The sequence below is a fragment of the Chrysemys picta genome, chromosome 6, assembly GCF_011386835.1.
Source record: "Chrysemys picta bellii isolate R12L10 chromosome 6, ASM1138683v2, whole genome shotgun sequence".
Taxonomy (NCBI): Eukaryota; Metazoa; Chordata; order Testudines; family Emydidae; genus Chrysemys; species Chrysemys picta.
Window position 1 is genome coordinate 122,538,544 of NC_088796.1, and position 21,248 is coordinate 122,559,791.

General features: G+C 43.3%; 1 protein-coding gene and 1 long non-coding RNA gene across 3 annotated transcripts in view; one reads left to right on the forward strand and one right to left on the reverse strand.

Moving 5' to 3' along the window:
- Positions 1-7,479, forward strand: part of IGFBPL1 (insulin like growth factor binding protein like 1) — a 31,362-nt gene extending 23,883 nt beyond the window's left edge. Inside the window, exons 2-5 of the mRNA XM_005309202.2 lie at positions 2,799-2,908; positions 5,417-5,533; positions 5,895-6,048; positions 7,222-7,479. Of these exons, the coding sequence (XP_005309259.2) occupies positions 2,799-2,908; positions 5,417-5,533; positions 5,895-6,044 (377 nt within the window). The 3' untranslated portion in view covers positions 6,045-6,048; positions 7,222-7,479. The remainder of the gene's footprint in view (positions 1-2,798; positions 2,909-5,416; positions 5,534-5,894; positions 6,049-7,221) is intronic.
- LOC135972296 (uncharacterized) lies at positions 7,268-21,135 on the reverse strand. 2 transcript variants are annotated; one of them, XR_010588720.1, is made up of 2 exons: positions 15,817-21,135; positions 7,268-7,585 (listed from the first exon to the last, which is right to left on the reverse strand). It is a non-coding gene; the product is annotated as an uncharacterized LOC135972296 (long non-coding RNA). The 2 variants fall into 2 exon arrangements; XR_010588721.1 differs by lacking the exon at positions 15,817-21,135 and adding an exon at positions 9,070-9,316.
- Between the last annotated feature and the right edge of the window lie 113 nt (positions 21,136-21,248).

Sequence of the window (21,248 nt, forward strand, 5' to 3'; positions counted from 1 at the left end):
GCCTTGTGTTGTAAGTCCCTTTCTCTCTTCTCTCAACAGATGCAAATCTTTGTTCTTTGTTCCATGGCCATTCAAAAGAATTGTTAGATAGCTTTAATTAGAAATGTAGTCCTGAAATACTATGGTTTATATTGCACATTTGTTGGCATTACGATATTTTGTCAATGGCTTTTGTTTAAGATGCTGCTACCCGTGATAAGAGACTTGTCATGGCTGTGTTTTAAAAAGCCAAATAAGTTTGTAATGATAAAGGCTGTACAGCCCTTAGGTCATAATCCTGCATGCATATTTAATTTTATGCAGGTGTAAGCCCATTGGTTTCAATGGGCCTATTCACTTGTGTAAAATTAAGCTTATGTCTTTGCAGGGTCAAAGTATAGTGTTAGGTAACTGAGAGCTCTGAACGCCAGTTTCACCGACCGTGATCTCTTTCAGCATCAGTGATACAGTCCACAACAACAATTCATGAAACAGCTGCTTTTTTCAAATGCCCCCTCTGTGGGCATTGTCCTGTGTGAGAATGTCTATAGGTCTATAGCACTATCTGAAATGTGGCGCTGTATGAGCACTGCTGTGCTCGGGAAAACATGGACCAAATTCTCCTGCGAGATGGCTTTGACTTTGAACAGGAATATTTTGAAAACCGAAGTCAATTTGGATTATGTCGCATATAGAACCCTGTAATCCTAAATTTACCAAAATCTATTAGATTCTTCTAGCCTGTTTTAAGCATACAGTCTGCAAACAAGATGGGAGAGGTAATTCTCTCTCTCTCACCAACAGAAATTGGTCCAATAAAAGCTATTACCACACCCACCTTGTCTCTCTAGTATCCGGGGACTGCCATGGCTACAACTGCACTGCATACAATCTGCAAACAAGTTGGTTGCTCCAATTAAAGGGGTAGAAAATGGGCTAATAACAGAAATCTGGACGTCAAGTATCAGGGGGTAGCCGTGTTAGTCTGTATCTACAAAAACAAAGAGTCTGGTGGCACCTTAAAGACTAACAGATTTATTTGGGCATAAGCTTTCATGGGTAAAAACCTCACTTGCATCTGAAGCAGTGAGGTTTTTACCCATGAAAGCTTATGCCCAAATAAATCTGTTAGTCTTTAAGGTGCCACCAGACTCTTTGTTGTTTTTGTAGAAATCTGGATGCAGCCTTAACTGTGCCATCTCCAGGATAACCTAACATCAGAAATGCATTCTTTCCATTTCCAAATTGTGTGTCACTGAGTTTCAGGGTTTGGTGTAGTTTGTCTCACAGTGTACTTCCTTCATAGGAATACAGTAGCTGTTCAGTGGTCACAACTAGGCATTTACGGTCCTGATCCTGCAACGAGGTGCATGTCCCATTGACTTCCGCTCACATACATCTCACTGCAGGACTGGAACATAGGGAAATACAACCTAGATGGAGTTACTGTCCGGTGGGTGAAAAACTGGAAAACCGTTCCCGGAGAGTAGTTACCAGTGGCTCATAGTCATGCTGGAAGGGCATAACGAGTGGGGTCCCACAGGGATCAGTTCTGGGTCCGGTTCTGTTCAATATCTTCATCGGTGATTTAGCTAATGGTATAGAGAGGACACTTATAAAGTTTGTGGACGATATCAAACTGGGAGGGGTTGCAACTGCTTTGGAGGAGAGGATTAACATTCAAATTGATCTGGACAAACTGGAGAAATGGTGTGAAGTAAATAGGATGAAATTCAATAAGGGCAAATGCAAAGAACTCCACTTAGGAATTCCTGTGAGTCTCTGATTAAGGTTCCATGTTTGTCACAGAGGTCAAGGATTCTGTGACTTTCTGTGACCTCTGTGACTTCTGCGGCGGCTGGTGTGTCTGCCCCTGGGGCTGCCTGAGCAGCTCGGGCAGCCCCCGGGCCAGGTGCACCAGCTGCTGCTGGGGCAGTCTCAGGCCCCCCCCGGTCCCTAGTAGCAGGAGTGGGAGCTCAGGGCTAGGGATTTGGGTGCCTGGTGGCGCTTACTTGGAGAGGGCCTCCCCTCCCTCAGCCCCTAGCTCTATGTGCTGCCACTGCCAGCAGGCACCGCCCCCATAGGCCACGGTTCCCAGCCAATGGGAGCTGCAGAACCAGGGGTGGGGACGGAGTGAAGACAGCACATAGAGCTCAGGAGCTGGGTAGGGAGCCAGCCCCAGCCCCAGCCCCACCAAGCCTCCTCCCCAGCACACGCGCTGCCCCCCTGCCCCACCCGAGCACCCATGGCGGCCCCTCCCCTAGCACCCGCGGCGCCGCCCCCAGGCTGCGCCCCCCAGGGCACCCCCCCGCACACCCCAGCACCTGCGGCATCCCCCAGTCAGTCCCCCGAGTTCCCCCACACAAGTTTTAGTCAGGGGAACATAGCAAAAGTCATGAACACGTCACAGGCCGTGAATTTTTGTTGATTGCCCGTGACCTGTCCGTGACTTTTACTAAAAATACCCGTGACTAAAACGTAGCCTTATCTATGATTCTACGTAGCTAAAAGGAATGGGCTAAATTCCATCTCTGTTTGAGTTTATCTGGTGGCAGATGGAGTAAGACAACAGTGCCCTGATTTCTATAATGAAGCCAAGCTTCCCAGGTAGAGGGGCTAAAAGCTTTTTAAAATAAAAGCTCAGAACCATTTCTGTTGCCTCCGGTTTAGAGACAGATCCAAACCTTTGTTACTGCATCATCTGTGGCTGGATGGAGGAATCTGTATGTTTGTTACATTTAAAATTGGCACATAACATTGAGAACTATTAGTAGTCCCATGTAAAAGCACTAAAACGGAAGTGTTCTTGTTATTTGCAGCTCCTGTGATTGTGGTGCCACCAAAAAAGATTCATAATCTAACTGGTGCCCAAGTGTACCTGTCCTGTGAAGTGAAGGCAGTTCCCACTCCCATCATCACATGGAGAAAGGTATGCCAACAGTAGATTACATTTTAGCCAAGAGGTTACGCAGAATCTAATGTGTGTAAGACAGAGAAACTGACATGGGGCCAAATCCGCTGTTAATGTAAACTGCCATTGGAATCAGCGTTCACCTGGAGAGAATTTGGCCCATTTCTTTTGCTGTGTTGCCATACCTGATTTCAGATTATTATATTCATAAATAAAACAGCATTACTTAAAAATGAGACTAGAGGGCAGTAATTCCCTCAGCGCGTTAGCATGCCCCGTCCGCAAACAGGGGCTATGAACACCTGCCTCCCCGAGGGGCTTTGAGAATTGAAGTGTTGGTCTCACCACTTTTGACCAGCACTGAGGTCAGGAGAGCATCTCTGACTTACAGCAGCCCGGGGCCTGGCCTCAGTACATCCCTGCGGGGGAGGAAGGGAATTAATAACCCAAACCCCACTCAGTGCTCAGGTTGAATATTGGACTGGCCTGGCTGGGGGTGATTCTGGGCTGAAGGCTGGGCTGACATAGAGACTGATGACATCTGTAGAAGGAGTCCTTTGAGCAGCACCAGGGGCAGAAAGGAAGAACCTCTGCCTAGGGACTCTGGCTGTGGGAAGGAAATCTCTCTCCCCCGCTTCCAAGGAGCCAGCTCTGGGGCTACAAGGGGGGTGGTCAAAGAGCTAGGGCTTTGGGGATGGCCAGAGGAGTGGGATGCTACGCTCCTGGGAGCTAGGGACAGACCTTGAACAAAGGCAGCTAGGCACTTGTGCCAAAACATTCGAACTAGGGTGCCTAAAGTTAGGCACTGAAACAGAAGGGGGGTAGCGCACCCAGCGATTCCCAAGGGCTACGCTGGGAGAATGGGGAAGCTAGCCCTCATCCTGCACACCCACCAGTTCCTTAAGGATCCAGATGGATGGGGCAAGAGGAGCCCCACGCTGCGACACTGGCTGGATGTGTGCAAAGAGAAAAGTCAGAATCTGCCTGCAGCAAGCTGGGGCGAGCAGGGCTACAACCAGCTGCATACCACCGGGTAAGAGGGAGGCACTGCCTCGCGTTGGCTGCTGGTCCTTGACTAGGATCTGCCTCTCGCTCCTCGCAGTAGCTGCAAGAGGTTCTGCTCCATACTCCTTCCCCTCAGTGAGAGCCTCACTCTGAGATGCTGAGGGGAAAGATAATGGCATGTGTTCTTCTGTGACAGGCATCTCTCTGTGGAGCACTGGTGCACATTGCAGAAGCTAGTTGTGACGGGTTGGCTCACAGAAACCCCCTTGGGAACTGCCAACTGATGTGCCTAGACTACTTCTGCCCCTGCTTTCCCTGCCATCTTGAGACTCCAACACCCTGTCTCGTTGAGCCAGACACTCCCATCTGCTCCAACCCAGACCCAGGGTCTGAACCACATGCCCCAAAGCTGCAGACTTAACTGAAAGCCGCTCACAGAAGTGTTCCTGTCTAACACTCAGATGCCCAACTCCCAATGGGGTCCAAACCCCAAATAAATCCGTTTTACCCTGTATAAAGCTTTTCCAGGGTAAACTCATAAATTGTTCGCCCTCTATAACACTGATAGAGAGAGATGCACAGCTGTTTGCCCTCCCAGGTATTAATACATACTCTGGGTTAATTAATAAATAAAAAGTGATTTTATTCAATATAAAAATTAGGATTTAAGTGGTTCCAAATAATAGCAGAGAGAACAAAGTGAATTACCAAGTAAAATAAAACACAAATCTAAGGCTAATACAGTAATAAAACTGAATACAGATAAAATCTCACCCCTCAGAGATGTTTCATTAAGTTTCTTTCACAGACTGGATGCCTTCCTAGTCTGGGCACAGTCCTTTCCCCTGGTACAGCCCTTGTTCCAGCTCAGGTGGCAGCTAGGAGATTTCTCATGATGGTTGCCCCACTTTGTTCTGTTCCACCCACTTGTATATCTTTTGCATAAGGAGGGAATCCTTTGTCCCTCTGGGTTCCCACCCCGTCCTTCTCAATGGAAAAGCACCAGGTTAAAGATGGATTCCAGTTCAGGTGACATGATCACATGTCACTGTAAGACTTCATTACCCACTTGCCAGCACACATGTATACAGGAAGACTTACCAGTAAAACAGCCATCTACAGACAATTGTCCTGGTTAATGGGAGCCATCAAGATTCCAAACCACCATTAATGGCCCACACTTTGCATAACTACAATAGGACCTCAGAGTTATGTTTCATATTTCTAGTTTCAGATACAAGAGTGATACATTTATACAAATAGGATGACCACTCAGTAGATTATAAGCTTTGTACTGATACCTTACAAGAGACCTTTTGCATGAAGCATATTCCAGTTACATAAGATTCACACTCATTAGCATATTTTTATAAAATCATATAGAGTGCGTCACACTAGTAGAGGCAGCAACATGTTGAGCTCAGACCTGCCAAATGCAGAGGCAACACACCGATGAGCATGATGCTTTTAAAGTATTCCATATCTACGTTAACGGTATGCCAATGTCATCAAATCCCACAGGTCACAGAGTCACCCAAGGGAGTTAAACTCCTGGAAGAATTGCCTGGAGACAGAGTAAACATGGCAGTCCAAGTTCGTGGTGGTCCTTCTAAACATGAGAGCACAGGGTGGGTTTTGGTAAGTCCAACAAAGCAAACTACTGAGGGCAGAGGTGGGGAAAGGGAGGGGCAGGCTGATTTTGGAAGTTTTTCCATACAGAAAATACAGTACATTGCAAGCACGTGATGGTACAGTTCCTAGGGGAGACATTTTAAGAGAAGAAACTCAGAAGAGTGATGGAGCAGAGTTTAAAATAGAATGGAAGTTCCTACAATCTATCAGACCTAATTTAAACCTGACATTTTAGTCCTTGTTTTGAAAGAGGAAATCTAAAATCCTTCAGATTTTTCATTCTTATCAAGAATTGATTTATGGCTTCCCTTTTGTGCGTACTGTTCACTTGTTGATAGTGTGATGTTCTCCCCTTTCGTTTTGCCAGATTAACCCGCTGATGAAGGAAGATGAGGGCGTTTACCAATGTCATGCTACCAACATGGTTGGAGAAACACAGGCAGAAGGGAATATTAAAGTCACTGAGCAAAGTAAAAGTAAGAGGACTAACTTCCTAGAATCAGATGACATGATATAGCAGGGTAAGTTCAACGTTACAAATCCACTTCAGTACCGCAGAAGCCTGTTGCCTTTTTTTGCATTCACCTACTCTTGTTGGTCGAAAGATACAGATGTAGAGGAAGCATGGCCTAGAAACAGGGAATCTGGAGGAGCCTGGAGGTGGTTAAAGGTTGAAGCATTGGCTCAGGACTATCTTGAATAAGTCATTTTCTTCTGTCTACCTTACTAAACCCATGCTGAAGTGTAGGAAGATAAAAGAAGGGCATTGCAATGTGCTAAATACCTTAGCTTTTCAATAGCAGATACTGCTGCACTGAACATTTCTGGGTCGATAAGCTTATAAATATCATTGCTGTTTTTAATTCAGCATTTAATGACTGCAGTGTAAATACATACCGTACATGATCAGAATGCTTGACCTCTTCAGACCAAAAACCAGCATTTGGTACCATATTCTAAACATGATGCTAATGTCACATGCTAAGGAGACAGAGCGGACTTCCCTCATCTATGACCAGTCATCTCCTCTCCCCTGTAATATCTTCTCATGTAAATGGATGCAATTCACCCCAGGGCAGAGGGCCAGCACAATACCTGTGTTACAATTTCATCCTTGCGCTGACCCTTTGCACCCTCAGGTGAATCTCACCCAGAGAAAGGAGAGCAGACCCCAAGCAGATAAACAAGTGTGTGGCCGTGATTTAAATAAAACAACCAAAAACGTCCTTCTGCTGATAGCTTCATCGTTCCCAGAAGTTTTAGTATAATTCCCCACTGCATTACTCCAATTCTAAACTGGTGCGACTCCATCGATTTCAGTGAACCTTTTGAATAACTGGAGTAACATAGTGGTGGTGAATTGTGCCCAATACGTGACTCTAGCAAGGCGAGGCTGTGAAGCAAAGAGGGTGAACAGTGATCAGTCTCTTGTTGTGCAGCATTTGGCCTGGAAATGCAGCTCTGTGCATGAAAATTAATGCTTATTTCTGGGAGAGATACCCTATGTTTTAGCTGAAAGAGTGGCTTTTATGAAAAAAGATACATCCAGTTTAGCAAATATATTATTCAAAGGTATATATTTTGTGCTAGTTGCAGCCATGGCCACATCTCCATCCTAGTTCAGTTTTCTATACAAGTTATTACAAATTCCTGGATAATAATCTCTCAAACTGTGCTTTTTTTTTCCCTTCTAGGGAGAAGTGATTCAATCTTCGCTCCAGGGAAACAAAGATTGTCGAGCACAGGCTAAAAACAAGTCAATTAGTGGCTTCCTTGGCTATCTTACATTATAGAATTAGGAAACTGCATTAATATTCTTGTTACGTGGTTAATGACATGTTTTTTGTACATTTTCCTATTTAGATCAATTAGATTAATATTAAAAATCTGTAGTTTATAACTGGAAAAAATGAGCAATAAAACCCTTTTTTTTTTAAATCATTTTAAAGATACATACTGTCTTGGGATGGCTTTTTATTGGCACTCTCAACTGTAACAGTAGGGGGCAGCAATTATGGAAGAGACCATTTAGTGTAATTTCTGCACGTTGGTCTTGGCCTGAAAGACAAATCACAGCAATATAACAATTGTCTTTAAAGCAAGCCACTTCTTAAGAAAAAAAAAAGCGGAGCATTTAATGGAGCTTTGGCAATTGTTGCTTTTGGGTGCATCCAGTCACTAGAACATGACTAACTAGAACACCGTGTTTTGAAGAGGTTTCTAGTCAGAAATGGATAGCTGCCAATGTCTAAAACAGATATGGGTAGCCCTGATTATATGAGCCCAGTACTCAGTCTACTGAGAAGGGTGCCACAGTGATTCATTAGATTCCAAGGCCAGACGTGGCAGCCGTGTTAGTCTGTATCCACAAAAACAACAAGGATTCCGGTGGCACCTTAAAGACTAACAGATTTATTTGGGCATAAGATTTCGTGGGTAAAAAACCCACATCTTCAGATGCATGGAGACAGAAAAGATCACTGTGATTCTCTAGTCTGCCAAGGGTAGCAGAAATAATGTGACTTCACTGCACTTCTGAGCAAAGCAGAGATTCTGAGCAAATGGACTCCACCCCAACATACTGTGGTATAAGAGAGCAGAGATAGGTTCCCATGCAACAGCCACATCCCCTGACCCTTTTCAGATAACCCTTGTGTGTTCTCTGTCTCACACGAGTCATTCAATAATTAACACTAGATGGCCCAGTCACTAGTGAGTGACACTGGCCCTCTGCAGCGGTTCTGCACTTGAGTAATGCACCACGTGAGACTTATGTGATGCATGAAATCCATGCTGTACATCAGTACAGTCCAGTATAAGTGATGCACAGGCTGCATGCAGAGTCTCTGCACGAGGACAGAAGTCACTCTGGTCTGCGTTAGCCAGGGTTTTAAAAATCCTCTAATACAGCACATACGGCAGTATGTTTTTGTGGCTACAGACTAACACGGCTACCCCCGATACGTTAGTAGCACACTGTCATTATCCTGTTCTGGACCAGAACCACTTTTTAACACCAAAAAATCCCAAAACAGTTGGTTCCAAAGTGGCGCACACAATGAGATGTATACACCTGGCTTATTGCCTTAATATTTTAGCAATGAAAACCGATCCGCTAGCCTGTCCCAGCTCAGAACCACTTTGAGACCAATAAGGATTCAGAACACCAGGTTCTGAAGTGCCTCAGGATTAAATTTGTACCTATACTCCAATACCTTGTGGATAATACTTAAATAATGAGAACTGATTAGTAGCACACTATCATTAACCTGACCCAGATCCACTTCTTAACACAAGTAAGGACCTAGGACTGTCGGTTCTGAAGTGGCTAAGGGTGACCAAAATGATTCACATCATACAAATGAGAATAACGGTATACTTTCAAGTGCCCCTTGTGACGGTGCTGCCCGTGGGAGCCAGCTGAGGTCACTCAATCAAGGTGAACTGCAAACAAAACGGGGCAGACAAACTCCAAACGCTGGTGGTTATTTCAATACTTAGATTTACCAAGCCAGCACAAAACAGCTTCTATAGTACCTCACCGGTTACTCAGAAGTCCAAACAACGCAGCCTCAGGTACCCAGCCTCAGGCCTCCGTCCAGACACACCTGTCAGATATGATGATGATTACTGAAAATCTTACTTCATCATATAAAAGAAAAGGTTCTTCCAATCCCAAAGGATCAGCCACATACCCAGGTTCAATTCTAACTTAGATCTTACCCAAAATACACACTATAGTCAATTCTTATTAACTAAGCTAAAATTTATTAAAAAAAAAAAAGAAGAGAGAGTGTTGGTTAAAAGATCAATATACAGACTTGAATTCAATTCTTGAGGTTCAGATACATAGCAGAGGTGAGCCAAAAGTCCTTTTAGAAATAGTCCATATGTTATAGTCCAATATCCATATTCAGGGTGGTTCCAGTCAATGACTGGGGATCTCAATCCTTGTGGCTTAAGGTTTCCCCCTCTTGAAACCCAAAGCAGATGTGAGATGCAGCAGGATTGTGTCCCAGGGTTCTTATACATTTCCAGCAGCCTTTCAGCCTGAGAAAACAATAGGCTTAATTCTCCTTCCAAATATCCTGGCAATTAGCACAGGGTAATTTATCCATTAAACAGTTCAGATACAGGTTACCACAACCTTCAAAGAGACACATAGACAATAATACTATTTCACTCAAGTATCATTGTCAAGGCTGCTTCCCCACTTTGAACTTTAGGGTACAAATGTGGGGGCCTGCATGAAAACTTCTAAGCTTAACTACCAGCTTAGCTCTGGTCCGCTGCCACCATCCCAAAGCTAATTCCCTTCCCTGGGAAGCCTTGAGAGACCTTCACCAATTCCCTGTTGAATACAGATCCAACCCCTCTTGGATCTTAAAACAAGGAGAAATTAACCATTCCCCTCCTTCCTCCCACCAACTCCTGGTGAATACAGATCCAACCCCCTTGGATCTAAAAATAAGGAAAAATCAATCAGGTTCTTAAAAAGAAGGCTTTTAATTAAAGAAAAAGGTAAAAATCATCTCTGTAAAATCAGTATGGAAAATAACTTTACAGGATAATCAAACTTAAAGAGCTCAGAGGACCTCCCTCTAGCCTCAGGTTCAAAGTATAGCAAACAAAGATAAACACTCTAGTAAAAGGTACATTTACACGATGAGAAAACAAAGTAAAACTAAGATGCCTTGCCTGGCTTTTTACTTACAAGTTTGAAATATGAGAGACTTGTTTAGAAAGATGGGGAGAACCTGGATTGATGTCTGGTCCCTCTCAGTCCCAAGAGCGAACGACAACCAAAACAAAGAGCACAAACAAAAGCCTTTCTCCCCCTCCACCCCCCCCCGCCAAGATTTGAAAGTATCTTGTCCCCTTATTGGTCCTTTGGGTCAGGTGTCAGCCAGGTTATCCGAGCTTCTTAACCCTTTACAGGTAAAAGGATTTTGGAGTCTCTGGCCAGGAGGGATTTTATAGTACTGTACACAGGAGAGCTGTTACCCTTCCCTTTATAGTTATGACAATCATCATAAATGTTAATATTCCTTTTTGATCTTTGAATTAAAGTTACAGCAATAGACAAGACTTGTTTGTTTACATCACAAGACTTGAGCAAACATCTACCCTTGAGATCTCTAACAATGCAGACTTGCATTTCAAAGCTCTATTCATTTACATATCTTCCTAACCAGTTCCTACAATTCACCCATGGGTCAGGTCAGTCTGAGTTAATTAACTCTTTCTGGCCCTGTCATCTTTCAATGAAATATTATTTTACACTCAAAATATCACACCCCTTATAGGAAATAATACCTTTATGAATAGAAGTGCATGGAACACTCTGTTCCAAGATAGCACAGGGGACCAGAATGATATACATAATACAACCAACTGAGAATAATGCTATAGTATGGAAATCCTCTTCTGAATGCACCTTCAAATGGCTATTCTGTGTAATTAATTCCCTTTATGAACAGAACCACCCAGAACACTTAGTTCCAAAGCAGCACAAAGAACCAAAAGGATGGATGTAATACAACTAACTAAGAATGGCATAATATTGCTGAAAAAAATGACCAAATCTACCTTTCTTTACACATTCCAGTCAATAAAGTAATGTATTATTGATTCAAAACATCTGGAACTGTATATAGCTGAAGTGAAGGGAGAATAAAAAGAATGCATAGGTCTATAGAATAGAGAGCCAAGTTAGAAAAATGTAATCCTTGAAAAACGCAGCTAAAACCGACTTTTAATGCTGTACCACATTCTGTGAAATGAAATGTTGCATATTATTTGCAATTTGTAGAAGTATTAGCCTATTGTTTTTGTCATGATTCCTACTGTTGGTAGTAGTAAGAGTAGTAGTTTATACAGTATTTCCATATAGTCTAAAAAAGTGGGGCTAAAAAGGCTTTACCCTAGGTCTTGGTCTAAATACGAAATGTTTTCCTGATGGACGCATTTCAAATGTATATTTTTGTTTTGTTGGTATAGGGAACCGTATTATATAGGTTCTATGCAACAATCTAATTGTTTTTTTTTAAATCAAAACAATTTTTTTATATCGTTTTCCCTTTTCTTAACAGTTGAATATAGTGAGGCCTAAATTGTATTTTGAACACAAGAAAGTGATAAACTAGCTTTATTTTCACAAGTAGGCCTATATTGCAAGAGTTTTGGAATTGCTATTTGCCTGTTCACTTCAACTGTTTGCTGTGATTTTAAACAATCATTAACACACAAGTACAGAGCAAAAAAAGTTTCACAACTATTCTATCGGCCCACATCTACTGCCTTGTTACTTTAATAAAATAATTTTACTTGCAATTCAAACAACTTCTGTACAGAACTAGCAGCGAACCTGGTGAAAGAGTAAACAGCCGTAAAGAACTATTGAAATCTTGATGGCTTAAAGAACCGCAAAGAATATATCTCCTCAATATTTATTCCACTCTATATGCATCCGAAGAAGTGGGCTGTAGTCCACGAAAGCTTATGCTCTAATAAATTTGTTAGTCTCTAAGGTGCCACAAGTACTCCTGTTCTTTTTGCGGATACAGACTAACACGGCTGCTACTCTGAAAAAAGAACCCCTTGTATACCATCAAAAAACAGTTTTTATTAGACATCTCAGGGTGACAGATGTCAACAGCTGCCAGTGGAGAGCTGGGAATTGAGTTGCATAAGAACTATATGTTTCCAAGTCGAAATGGGTCAAGTGAGTAGGCCTGCCTGTAGAACAAATGCATAAGATCATTCATGATTAATTTCTTAGTGTTTACATCAACTGTTATTAAACCGAAAGGGGTCAAAAACCTGAACTAGTCACTTTGAAAATAAAAAACATTGAATTCAATGGCAAAAAAATCTTCCTTGACACAGAGTTAAGGTTGCCCAGAATGGAGTCCAGTCCTAGCAGCTGAGGCTACCAAAGTGCCATCGAGCAGCTGCTAGAGCCCAGCCCGAAACGCTGAGCTGCCAGGGACAGCAGTGGTAAATGGTGCTTCCCCTTGGAGGAGCACCCACCAGTTGAGAACCTCTGCCTTATTCCCTTCCAGGGGATCGAGACACCCACTGTCCCTGAGCACTGTGATCTGTAACAAACGTGAACTAAGAGGCAGGTTGTAGTAGACTGGGCAGAGAGCGAATAAAGCTATTTACAAGCAGGTATTGCAGATTGGTCACTTAGAGCGGAGCACCGGGTAAAACACGGACTGGAAAGCCGGGCAAAGAGAGTGGTAATAAAGGCATTGATGTTCCTCCCAGGTACTGAGAAATGAACATGAGAGCTAAAGCCAGCACAAAGCAAACACCAGGAACCACATGAGAAGTATGTCCTCACGTTCTTCAACAGGAATTCTAGAGCAGAGAACATGGCTTTTGGCAGAATAATGAATAACTTTAAACTGTCTCCATAACCCATTAACCCTCCCCCCCCAGTTCCCCCCCTTCCCTCCTGAACTGGAGGGGAGTTAACAGGCCACCTAATCTTGAATGGTCCCTTGAAATGTGTTATCTAAATCATAGAATCGTAGGACTGGAAGTGACCTCGAGAGGTCATCCAGTCCAGTCCCCTGCCCTCAAGGCAGGACTAAGTATTATCAAGACCATCCCTGACAGGTGTTTGTCCAACCTGCTCTTAAAAATCCCCAATGATGGAGATTCCACAACCCCCCTAGGCAATTTATTCCAGTTCTTAACCACCATGACAGGAAGTTTAGCATAAGTCTATTTTTGAAACTCCCCAGGAAATGAGTATTGTAAAAGGGCCCAGGAGCATGTCTATGATTTAAGGGTCTGTCCAGGTTTTCATTTATGAACCCTGTTGTTCAGTATTTCTGACTTCACTATTAAAATTTGCTGCAGGCTGAAACCTGGCACACAAGCACAGATCCTAGGATTGAAAAAGTTCACATTAAAATTATATGTGTCAAACCATGTCTGAGTTTTAGTGACATTATTGCGAACAAAAAACATGTACACACTATGTTGAGTTGAAAGACAAATTTGGGAATGGGGTGGAGGGGTGTTTAATTCAGAGTGTATGGACACTCAGAGGAGCTATATTATTAGGACCTTTTAGATAATCTGCCCACTGAAATTGGCAGAACATTTAGGATTCTGATTGATCTAGTTCCCCCTCCCAATCCAAGTTGAACAATTCTCAAAAAAGCAGCTACTTTGTGCTGGAGTCACTTTACTGACACGAACAGTCTGATATTCTCTTCATACCAAGAGAGCATACCTGACCCAGAGCGTTAAGATTCTGCATATTGTCACGCTTCCAAAGCATGGTAAACTTTCTCATTGTTGCTTTAGTTAGTAGAGTCACCTAAAGCACCCAAATTAATTTGTCCAACCACTTTAGTAATATGTATGAATTAAACACCCCTCCACCCCATTCCCAAATTTGTCTTTGAACTCAGCACAGTGTGTACATATTTTTTGCTCGCAATCATGTCACTAAAACTCAGACATGGTTTGACAGGCTCCACTGCACATAAAGCCTAGAATTCTTACCAGGCATTTCATACAAACAGCTCTTTCGGAGTTGTTAATGTATAGTTAAGAATATTACGCCAGGAATGAGGATTATGGACCTGAATACTATGGGTTGTGGCAGAGCTCTGACCTTGTCCCCGGGGGTCCTGCGCTTCTAGGCGGTATATGCTAGCCTCAGTGGCTCTCTGTGACCCTCCACGTAGCCCTTCTCTCTAGGGCCAGGGTTACAGTCTACTGAGCCCTTTTCATCATAAGCCAGCAAGGAGGTTGGTGAGAGAACTCCCACAGTCTCTATTGTCCCTAAGGCTTGTTTTAGAACAGTTTAGCCTCCTGACCTGACAGGGGCCTGACTTCCCCTCCCAGGAGATGTTCCTGTAGTGGTGGGTTGGGGGGGGACCTGGGCCCACCCTCTACTCCGGGTTCCAGCCCAGGGACCCTAATGGTAGCAGTTGTTGGCAGCCAACCTTTCACTGCCAGAGTTGCTACATTTCCCTGGGCCACTTCCCCACAGCTCTCCTGCTTCTCCCTTCTTCACCCTTACCTTAGGGCTCCCTTATCAATAACTTGAGGGTGTCTTCATTAACCAGTCCTTCAGCCGCACTGCCTCTCCTCTGCCTGACTGGAGTGAGCCCTTTTTATAGTATCAGCGGGGCCTTAATTAGAGTCAGGTGGTCACATTAGCTTAATGGCCTCACCTGACTCTTTGCAGGTTAATTGGAGTCAGGTGTTCTCATTAGCCTGGAGCAGCCCCTGCTCTGGTCGGTCAGGGAACAGAAAACTGTTAATCCAGTGGCCAGTATATCTGCCTTTTGCTATTCTGCTGTACCCATCTGGCCTGGATCTATCACAGGGTCTAAATACCAATACTAAGATGGGTGAACTGGAGTGCCAGGCATTGAATGAGGCTATTGTCACTATAGGCATCATGGAAACTTGGTGGAATGATAATAATGGGGGATAGTAATACCAGCATCTCACTTTCTGGGGTGCAATCAAGACCCATGAGGAGTTGTGTCATTACCTGCCCTGTAACCCAGGGTGCCTTGAAAGGCTCTGCTGCTGTAGGGCCCTTGGCTGGATGCTCCTAGCCAGCAGATAAGCCTGCACGGAGTGTCTGGGTGATCAGCAGCCTGCCTGTAACCCCTCAGCACCGCTCTGGCCTCCGCCAGCCTTGGTTACACCTGGACGACGATCCCAACAGCCCTCGGCCCCAATTTTCCTGGTATGTTTGTAATTTTGAATTTGTCCTCCATACATACCCCACACAACCATATTAATGGTCAGGATGTTATTAGCTTTCTATTGCTATTTTGCATGACACCTTTTAATGCAAGTTATTACATTAGTGATTGGGGGTACACTGAACGGTCAGGCCAGCTCACACTCATTAGCAGATACCAGGGAACTTCTTGCATTGGGATACTGTTAGGGTCACACAAGGTACAAAATATATTGGAAGGACAGGGTAGGTCACACTGGTGGGGGAGTAGCACTATATGTGAAAGAAAACAGAGTTAAATAAAGTAAAAATCTTCAATGAATCAAACTGTTCCCTAGAATCTCTGTGGATAGAAATCCCATGCTCGAACAAAAAGAGTATAGCCATAGGAATCTACTACTGATCACCTGGGCAGGATGATGACGGTGTTTGTGAATGCTCAGGGAATTAGAGAGGCTACAAAAGCAGGAAGCACAATAATAATGGTTGATTTCAACTATCCTCATATTGGCCAAGTAAATTTAACCTTGGCGCATGATGCAGAGAGAGAATTTCTACACACCATTAATGGCTGGTTCTTGGAGCAGCTAGTCCTGGAACCCACAACGGGGGAGACAATTCTCGATTTAGTCCAAAGTGGAGCACAGAGCCAACCTGAGTCAGAAAAGGAGCCAGAATTTAACAATGTACATTGCCAAAGAGTCACAGTAATACGTCAGCAGCCCCCCATCAGCTCCCCAACCCTGGGATCGGCGGCGGCAGTTCAGCGGCAGGTCCTTCGCTCCTAGAGGGAGTGAGGGACCTGCCGCCCCCGAATTGCCGCAGGTGCCGCCCCTCTCCCTTGGCCGCTTCAAGCACCTGCTTGTTAAGCTGATGCCTGGAGCCGGCCCTGCGTGTTAACTACTTTTTTAGAAGATAAACATTCATTTTGAAAAATAATTTTTTGCAAATAATCTGCCCAGTGGATTTGCTTTGGGTGTTATGATTGGGAAAGCTTTCTAATATCAAAAGTCAATTTTTTTAAATACCTACTGACTATACAAAGTCGCTGGTTTTCATATTTTCTTTAGGTTGTAGCAGCAGCCTGAAATAAGCAACTTACCATTAGAAGGTGAAGTTCTGGCCCTGCTGAAACCTCCTATTGACTTCACTGGATTTCACTCTTGATATACGTGTGAAATTCACCCAGGCATGGAGGCCCATGCAAAACCTTCAGCACCATTTACATGCATTCCATGGTGGGGCTGGGGCTGTTAGCGGACAGGAGCCAGGATAGAAGGCTGCAGACAGATTCCTGATTTACACAGATCCAGTGGTCCTACCATCCATAGCACACACTTCTGTTGATTTCCAGGGTTGTCAGGGGCCAGGACACTGCACAGAAGTGCAGGTATATTTGCTAAGTCACCCTCAGGAACTAGAGACAGGTGCAAAGGGGTCCAGCAGAGAGACGCTACCCTTTGCCATCCAGTTAAACCCAGGAGGAAGCTTCGGATGAGGCTTATGTTTTGCTGTTCCTAAGGACTAAAGGAAAGCCAATAATAGATGGGTAGCGGGGGCACACGGACGTGCCTGCATTTGGGGTCTAAATAGGCCTGCCAAAACTACTGTCTTTCTGCTGCAAACTACTGTTTGCCCATTTCTCTAGGGAATGTTGATCAACCTGTTTTTTTTTCCTGACGTTGAGTTCAACAAGGCATGGTATGGGCAAAGCTCCCATGAAATCTGCCAGGGACTGATAGATGTGTGTTTCAAAACAGTTGAGGCACAAAAAACATTGAGAGCTTCTTTTCCCCTCATCTCCGAGTACTGGCAATCCACACCAGGATGCCCCCAGAACTGGTTACTGACTGCATGCAATTAATCCAGTCTCATGACTAAAATATCATTCTCAAGTTTGTCTAACACTGTCTGTTGGTTTTTCAAGAGTTTTAGTGTTAAAATGCCATTCCTAAGGCCACTTCGGCCTGTTCCAGCATATTTTTATTCTCTGTGCTGCTTTGGGAATGTTCCGTATGGTTTTAATAAAGTTGTTTAGAACCCCAAACTGGCACTTGGAAGTGGGTTTGAAACAGGTTTTTTGCCGTACAGTGTTGTGCTCAGTTACTTGTACTATGTGTATAATTTTGGTCCCCTGTGCTGCCCCGGAACTGTGTGTTTTTTGGTGGTTCTACTCATAAAGGTATTTATTGCCTAAAACGGGCACTTGAAGATGGGTTCGGACAAGGTTTTATGTAGTACTGTGTTATTCTCAGTTAGATGTATTCTGTAGATCATTTTTGTCCCTTATGCCACCATTTTGTCTGTGTTCCTGGTTCTTTATGGTGTTAAAAGTGGCTCTGGGCTGGAACAAGATAATAACAATGTTATTAGTTCATTCTCATTCCAAAAATATTGTTAAGTGTTTTTAACAATATCGGCTGCGTTTCACAGCAGCTTTATTTATTAAAATGTCTTTCTGGGATGTTCCGGAATATTTTTGTTCCCTGTGTTGCCTCAGAACTGAGTCTTCCGCGTGGCTCTATTTGTAAAGGTATTTATTGCCCAGAACAGGCCCTAGAAGGTGGGTTTGGAAGAGGTTTTCTGTGGTATAGAGTTATTCTTAGTTACTTGGAAGCTGTGTATCATTTTGGTCCCCTGTACCGCCTCATAACGATGGTCTGGGTCATTATTGCTGTTTAAAAAAAAATGGTTCTGGGCCAGATCGAGTTAATGACTGTGCTACTAATCAATTTTCATTACCCTGAGGACAATATTTTAGTAACGAAAACCGATTAGTAGCACACTTTCATTCACCAAGTCTGGCCCATAACCACTTAACAATGTGTTTTTAGTCTGTTATCATTACCAAAATATTGTTCCAAGCTGTTTAACAGTATCTGCTTTTTTTTTTTTTTTTTTTGCAAGAATTCTACTTATTAAAATGCCATTCCAGGCTGGTCCAGCTTTTACACCATATCTCAATGCATTGCCTTTGCTAATGACTATCAATGTATCTGAAACTTGGTGCTCTCTGAGTTCAAGGGCAGTATTGTTTTTTTACTCTTACTTACTCCCTCCTCTCTGTTGTTACAGTATCCCAGTAAGTTATTTAAACTCATTCTTGTAATAGAGAGAAACTCGCATCTCCACAAGAATGGTTTCTATGGGGCTATCCTGTTATAAGTTTATCTCCACTCCCAGTGTTATGGATATGCAATTTAATACTATATTGATGGACACTATAGAGTTTTACCAAGGTTAAAACATTCTTGGGTCTACATGTCTAGGGCTAGGTCTACACTGGGGCGGGGGGTCGATTTAAGATACGCAAATTCAGTTACGCGAATAGCGTAGCTGAATTCGATGTATCCGAGCCGACTTATCCCACTGTGAGGACGGCGGCAAATCGACCACTGCGGCTCCCCCATCAACGGCGCTTACTCCTACCTGGGCTGGTGGAGTACGCGTGTCGATTCAGGGATCGTCGCGTCCTGACGAGACGCGATAATTCGATCCCTGAGAGATTGATTTCTACCTGCCGATCCAGGCGGGTAGTGAAGACAAGCCCTAAGGGTTCAGGAACCTGTAGTGAGACACCTCATCATCTGAGCATGTAGTGTCCCTATATTGACAAACAATTAATGATCTGCAAGTCATTGGGCAATTTTATAAGCTATATAACTGTGGTAGAGACGACACTATTCTCTTTTGATTTGCCTCTATTTGCTCCATTACCACCTTGTGTCTCTGAAGAACACAGAGGCAGATGAAGTTGTGTTGACAAGTGCAATGTAGTGCATGTTGCAAGGAATAATTTGCACTACTGATGCACATTTCTAGGTCATATAAACTAACTGCACAAGAATCTGGTCACCAATAATGTACAGCAGGATACTGTCATAGTAAGAGCTTTAGCCACATGACTTCCAGTTAGATCGGGGTAGTCGATAGGCAGACCATGGACCAAATCCAGACCTCCAGAGGCTTTAAATGGACTCCGAAATCTTTTTATTTACTTATAATTATGTTTTATTATTTTCTCTGGAATCTGGACCTTGACCAGGACATTTGGACCTTGACAAAAAATAATTGACTAACCCTGAGTTAGACTCTGCAGAACTCTAGAAATGCCAGTGTCTACATACTTTGAAAGAGCCACCAGATGTCAGCAAATACATAGTTACAGCACTCCCAGAGGAACATCATGAAATTAAAAGGCATGCGGAAGTTCCCTCCACCTTGAGTAACTATGGGGAAATACAGCTGTTTTTTTCTAATTCGATCCTATGCCGACACCACTCCCCAGGCACACCAGAGCTATAAAACATAACCAATTTCAAAGCATGAGGTAACATATAAAACAGCTAGCTACCACTCACTCCCCCGCAGCCACCCTGGGGCAATGGCTGCCAAACACACAGCATCCCATGCTCATATTTAAACTTGCACAGGTTATGATGAGCATCTCTGTGAAAAGGTGCAGAACTCAACGCATTTTTTAGATAAAAATACCAGCAGCACTTAACTTTAAAAAAAAAACCTTGTAATTGCGAACTGTTCTCCTGTACAATTGCTTTTCAATTTGCTGGAATGGTACATTTGCATGGAGGGGTGTTATATGGAATCAAAGATGGATTAATCAAAGCCAGAGAAGTGATGTTGGTGTGGTATTCTGGCCACATTCTGCTGATTCAGAAAATAACATCTCTGATACGGTACCCAACTAACAGGCAAAAGTAATGTCCTCTAAAACTGGGAAACTGTGGGGCACAGTCTTGTCTATGGAAAGATGTAAATAGAAATTATTCCCTGTGATCTCAGACTTTTCATGGGGATACAACACCTCTAAATGTCAAGGGAGAAGGGAATAAAAGATATTCACCAGGGGAATTGCAGATGAGACTCAAGTCTCTCTAAAGCATTAAACTAATTTTCAGCCCTTTGCATATCAGCTATCGAGCTCCCTGTGTTTACAGTTATCTCTGCAGCTCAAGAGCATTGAGCAGTCTACAAGGAAGCTGAAAGACACTAGTCAAGGCTGACCTCTTTAAACAGTTATCAGAGGATAAGGACTTTGTGCCACCTTGCAAACCTCTCCAATGACCTGGATACCCCCACTGGTTTCTGACAATAGCCTTGTTCAGCTAAGTCTTCATATGCAGCCAGTTGTAGAACATCACTCGTTTCTAAAAATTACAGACCATTTTCTAACACAGAAGGTTTTGCAGCCAACCCAAGAATTCTATTCTGGACATCACTGTGATGGATAACGATGAATAAACCATTGCCTAGGGATCGGTGATCAAATCTGATTACATTCAATATTGGCAAACAGAGGACAGTCCCAGCCAGTAATAAGTATACTTGGAGCTTCAACAGGACAAATTTCCCAGATCTGAGGAAAAATTGAGTGAAATTGATCAGGAGGGAAAACTTAGAGATAGGAGTGAAAATTGTGAGCTCTTTAAGACGGCATTATTAAATGGCCAAAAGCCATGATTCCATAATCAAGAAGGCGACTTTGGCTAAAAGCACAATCTGGTTCAGTAGCGGAGTGAAGGCAGCAATTAGAAACAAAAAAGCAACCTATAACTTAGACAAAAGGGGAAGGAGACAGCAATCAATATAAACTAGATGTTATAAAATGAAGGCCATTGATAAGGGAAGATAGACATCAGAACGAGAAATCTATGGCTGGCAGGTCTAAGAACAGGGAGGATTTCTTAAAGTACATTGGAAACAAAAGAAACCCTAACAATGGTACAGGCCCATTACCAGCTGGAGATGGTAGAATTGTTGATGATACCAACAGAACAGAAATATTTATTGAACTCTTCTGCCTATGTCTGGAAAGCAGCAGGATGATGTACTGGTATTGTGTGAGGATGATGAAGTATTTTCTAGTCCACTAGTAAGTGAGGATATTAAACAGCATCTTCTAGGGATAAACATTTTTAAATAAGCAGATTCTGATAACTTAAACCTAAAAGAGTTGAATGAGGAGATTTCTGG